This window comes from Scylla paramamosain, chromosome 19 (assembly GCF_035594125.1).
Source record: "Scylla paramamosain isolate STU-SP2022 chromosome 19, ASM3559412v1, whole genome shotgun sequence".
Taxonomy (NCBI): Eukaryota; Metazoa; Arthropoda; class Malacostraca; order Decapoda; family Portunidae; genus Scylla; species Scylla paramamosain.
In genome coordinates, this window is record NC_087169.1 from 2,787,501 (window position 1) to 2,792,500 (window position 5,000).

Sequence of the window (5,000 nt, forward strand, 5' to 3'; positions counted from 1 at the left end):
CTCTCTCTCTCTCTCTCTCTCTCTCTCATAATAATAATAATAATAATAATAATAATAATAATAATAATAATAATAATAATAATAAGAGAGAGAGAGAGAGAGAGAGAGAGAGAGAGAGAGAGAGAGAGAGAGAGAGAGAGAAAAATTTTTTTTCTCTCTCTCTCTCTCTCTCTCTCTCTCTCTCTCTCTCTCTCTCTCTCTCTCTCTCTCTCTCTCATCACTACCACCATAATAATAATAATGATAATAATAATAATAATAATAATAATAATAATAATAATAATAATAATAATAACACGCACAGGTGGTGCATCACAGCGTCAGACTCACAGAGGATGTGTAGCCGAGGCAATGACACGTGGACGGCGCTGATGGCGGCCAGAACCTCTTGGGCGTCTTGGTCACACACGGCCAGGCTGAGCACCCCCAGGTCCCGCCACTCCTGCAGCAGCTGTGTGCCGGCACCACTTAAGTGACCCATGAACCTCTCAAGGTGACTCCTGTAATGGCCGAGTGTTGTGCACCTGTGTGCTGCCTGGACACACACACACACACACACACACACACACACACACACACACACACACACACACACACACACACACACACACACACTACTTATCTGTTTATTAATTTCTTTATTCACTGTTCCATAATAGTATTGATAAAGATAACTCCTCCTCCTCCTCCTCCTCTTCCTCCTCCTTTTCTCGCCTTCCTTCTAGCTCTCCTTTTCCTCGTCTTTTTGTTCTTCTTCCTCCTCCTCTTCATCTTTCTCTTCCTCCTCCTTTTCTCGCCTTCCTTCTAGCTCTCCTTTTCCTCGTCTTTTTGTTGTTCTTCCTCCTCCTCTTCATCTTCCTCTTCCTCCTCCTTTTCTCGCCTTCCTTCTAGCTCTCCTTTTTCTCTTCGTTCTCTTATTCCTCCTCCTCCTCCTCCTCCTCCTCTTCTTCCTACTACATCCCTATCAGCCTTACATCTGTAGTATGTGAACTGATGAAAACAGTAAATTGCAACAATGTAGTGAACTATCTACATATAAATGATTTAATCAATGACTCACAGCATGGCTTCCGAAACAGACGTTCTTGTCTAACTAATCTTCTTGATTTCTTTAATGATATTTTCACCATTTACGACGAAACAAAGGCAGTAGATTTAGTGTATCTAGATTTTCAAGAAGCTTTTGACAAAGTTCCAGCTACTAGCTAAATTGAAGTCATATGGTATAAATGGAAAACTTCTCAATTGGCTGTCTCAGACTGGCTGTCTGAGAGAAAGCAGCGCGTTGTTTTAAATGGTAAATTTTCAAACTGGCGAGAAGTTTTAAGTGGTGTACCACAGGGATCTGTGCTCGGCCCTGTTCTTTTCCTTATTTACGTTAATGATATCGATGAGGACCTCACCTGTAAAGTATCTAAGTTCGCTGATGATACAAAAAATAATGAATAAAGTAGTCACGTCAGAGGATAAGCAGCACTGAACTGTGGTTCACTGCTGCTTTCTTTTGTTTGTTACTCATCCTGCCATTGTTGGCTGTCGAGCCTTGAGGGAGGTTGTCAAGGTAGTCAATGAGGGACTGGCCTGGCGGCGTGGCGGGGGCGTTCAGCGCGCCGCGCTTCAACACGAAGGTCAAGACGTCCTTGCCTGCGTTCTCCATCAGGAAGATGAGCTTCGCGCGACGGACGCAAACTTTCGGAGCGGCGGCCATGGTGGAGGGCTTGGGACACAGTTCTTCTCGCCAGCAGCCTGCAAAGAAATTTCCCAAGTGAGGAGCAGGGCAGGAGAGACGTGGTTTGCAAGGCTCAGTGCGGGAGGGAGGGAGTTGAGCCTTGAAGTGGCCGGCCTGAGCACCGGGATGTGGGGACAAGACAAAGAGGTGGATGGGAGTAAGAGACACTATGGCACACGGCATGGCACGTGTGTTGTGTCCAAACCATTTGACAAGACAACACGAGGCAAGACTTGACTGTGTGTGTGTGTGTGTGTGTGTGTGTGTGTGTGTGTGTGTGTGTGTGTGTGTGTGTGTGCAAGTAAGTAAGTAATTAAGTAAGTAATCAAGTAAGCAAACCTGTATAAAGTATTTCAAGGTGTACATACAATACACAGTCACGTGAGCCGAGGCTCTCTGACGGTGTATTGTACAGTAGAGCAGAGGGCAGGAGTGCAAACAAATTATAATGTACAACAACATAATGAATTGTATTGTACAGCGGCAGTACCGCGCCGCTACAGAGAAGATAAACACTAATACAAGTGTCTCACACTAACTTAATAATAATAAAATAATGATGATAATAACAATAACAACAAGAGTAGTGATAACAATAATACTAATAACTACACCAACAACAACAGCAACAACAACAACAACAACAACAACAGCAACAATAATAATAATAATAATAATACCAATAAGAATATTATTAGTAACAAATAATAGTAACTAGCATTAATAAACATAATAACTAATACTGGTAACTAGGGCAACAACAACAATAAATACCAACAACAACAACAACAACAACAACATCAACATAATAATAATAATAATAATAATAATAATAATAATAATAATAATAATAATAATAAAAGTAATAATGATAACAGCAACAAATGCGATGACTGCAATAAATAGCATCAAAATCACAGCTTTTGTTGATGAAGTGGTTACTTTTTAACCTGTTGTTTGTTTGAACATTTTATCAGTTGTAAGAAGAACTTTGTCTATCAAGAGGCAAACTGTTCACAACAGTTTTGGTCCAACTTGTCACACTGTTTGTGAATAATATTGTTGTCAGTATCGCACAAATAAGGTTAACGTTGTTACTTCTCGTGTGAGAAACATTTTCTGCCAATTTGAATATTGCATTATGTCCAAGATTTTGATGTATTAATAACAATGTGAAGTACTTATGAATGAAGGGAAGCCTGCAAATACTGAAGGCTGAGGAAGCTTTGGATGCAGACTCTTTACGGAAAATGTACAGCGAAGAATTTTATTTTGCCGTCTTGTTGCTTTTGTTAAAAAGACGGCCATGTAGATGCCCATGTAGGAAGGCAGTGCATGAGATGTGGGCAGCGTGAAGTACACTGCGTGTCACCCACTGCTTCACTTGTTACATTACCCACAATTCTTTTTGAAATGCCAGCTGTTTGAGAGACATTTAAACATGTGTGTGTGTGTGTGTGTGTGTGTGTGTGTGTGTGTGTGTGTGTGTGTGTGTGTGTGTGTGTGTTTGTGCGTGCGTGCGTGCGTGCGTGCGTGCGTGGACCGTATGCATTTTTGGCAATGATTTCTTTGGCGGAAAAGATGCCCACCAGTACACAGTGGAGTGGTCTCCCCTCGTTTCACAGGGCGTGGACTCCAGCTTGAAAAGACTCCTCGATAAAGTTCATGACATGTTCAGTATTTGCCTCCCTATTAAGTATATAGATGTTTCACACAAAAGGCTCCAAAACCCACACATTTCTCAAACAGTAATCAACTCGACAAGACCCAAAAATCAGTTGAACAGAGAGCTTCCTAAACCGTAAGCTCCGCCCTCTGTTCCGGTGAGGATATAGACAGGCGGACAGATGTGGATGCAGACAGACAGAGACAGATAGGTAGACAGGTAGATAGACAGATTGTGTCCAGTTTTTGTGGTATATAGTCTTGCCTCGTTAGTGCCTCATTTTCTACTTTCTGAGTGTGCAGTAGAAAACACAGTGAAAACAATTACAAGGAAAGAAAAGAGTAAGTGTACTCACCTCAAGAGTGCAGGTGTGTACACTCCGGGAGACGGGAGGAAGGAAGGCGCGAGGCGGGAGGTGCCTGTGGGGAGAGACACACTGTGCTTCATGCTCTTACATTTATACTCCACAAGCACAAGTCTGTATCTGTGTACATCTATCTATCTGTATCTATCTGTATAAACAGAGACAGAGAGAGAGAGAGAGAGAGAGAGAGAGAGAGAGAGAGAGAGAGAGAGAGAGAGAGAGAGAGAGTCATCCAAAAATGTACTCACTGTTTGACTCGCTATAATTCTTTTTTTTTTTTTTCAGAAACAGTTGGCCAAAATAATAATGGCAGAAGTAAGACTAAGCTTTGAAGAAAGAACATGTCATAAAGTGTTACTGGAGGCACGAAAATGTCAAAGAAGTGCAAAGACAATTCAGAAGACACTTTGACAGGGATCCACCAAGGTGACGCGCCATTGCTCGCATCACAGCTAAGTTTGTACCAGATGGAACTGTTCACGACCTTCATAAGCATGCCTGTGTGGTAGTAGTAGTAGTAGTAGTGGTAGTGGTAGAGGTAGTATTCATGATTTCTCACTACTACTACTACTACTACTACAACTACTACTACTACTACTACTACTACTACTACTACTGTTGCTACTACTACTATGTGAATATTAATATTAATGCCTTAAGAATTGTTGCAAAAAGTTGCAGTAGTAGCATTTATATTTGTAATAGTAGTAGTAATAGTAGTAATAGTAGTAGTAGTAGTAATTGTTGTTATATTGTTATTATGATTGCTATCAATAATATCACACACACACAATAGTAGTAGTAGTAGCAGTAATAGTAGTAGTAAGAGTAGAAGCAATAGTAATTTTAATAATTTAGTATAATTTAATTATTTAATTAATTTTATTTATTTATTTATTTATTTTATTTTATTTTATTTATTTTATTTATTTTTTTGGTGGATATGAGTGTGTTCGTTGGTTGAACAAGTCCCTGTATATTAAATAGACTTTTGTGTGTCGCTCAAGTACCGAACGGCCTCGAAACACTGAGCCAAAGGGATGCCGCTCAGCCTGCAGCCAGTGTGGCGGCGTATCTTGTGTGGTGCGCGTGTGTATCGCATTGTGTTCCTCCTCATAGACTTTGTGGTGGTCAAGATAACCAGGATTGGCCAAGCCCTCCCTGAAGTGTGCTACCAGTAGTGTACCAGGTGTGTTGAGTAGCCGCCAGGTGTACAGCCACACGTGTGTTGTGTACAAGTG

At 41.0% G+C, this 5,000-nt stretch overlaps 2 protein-coding genes across 16 annotated transcripts in view; one reads left to right on the forward strand and one right to left on the reverse strand.

Moving 5' to 3' along the window:
- Positions 1-481, reverse strand: part of LOC135109579 (uncharacterized) — a 25,610-nt gene extending 25,129 nt beyond the window's left edge. The window contains exon 1 of the mRNA XM_064021004.1: positions 331-481. Coding sequence (XP_063877074.1) covers positions 331-481 — 151 coding nt within the window. The remainder of the gene's footprint in view (positions 1-330) is intronic.
- Positions 353-5,000, forward strand: part of LOC135109580 (ran-specific GTPase-activating protein-like) — a 29,325-nt gene continuing 24,677 nt past the window's right edge. For 11 of the 15 annotated variants that reach the window (XR_010272794.1, XR_010272785.1, XR_010272796.1 and 8 more), the window contains exons 1-2: positions 353-493; positions 4,045-4,215. The gene's annotated coding sequence lies outside the window, so the exon portion shown is untranslated. Of the gene's footprint in view, positions 494-1,660; positions 1,766-4,044; positions 4,216-4,849 lie in introns of those variants that run through there. The other 4 variants (XR_010272788.1, XR_010272790.1, XR_010272793.1 and 1 more) reach the window with 4 other exon arrangements.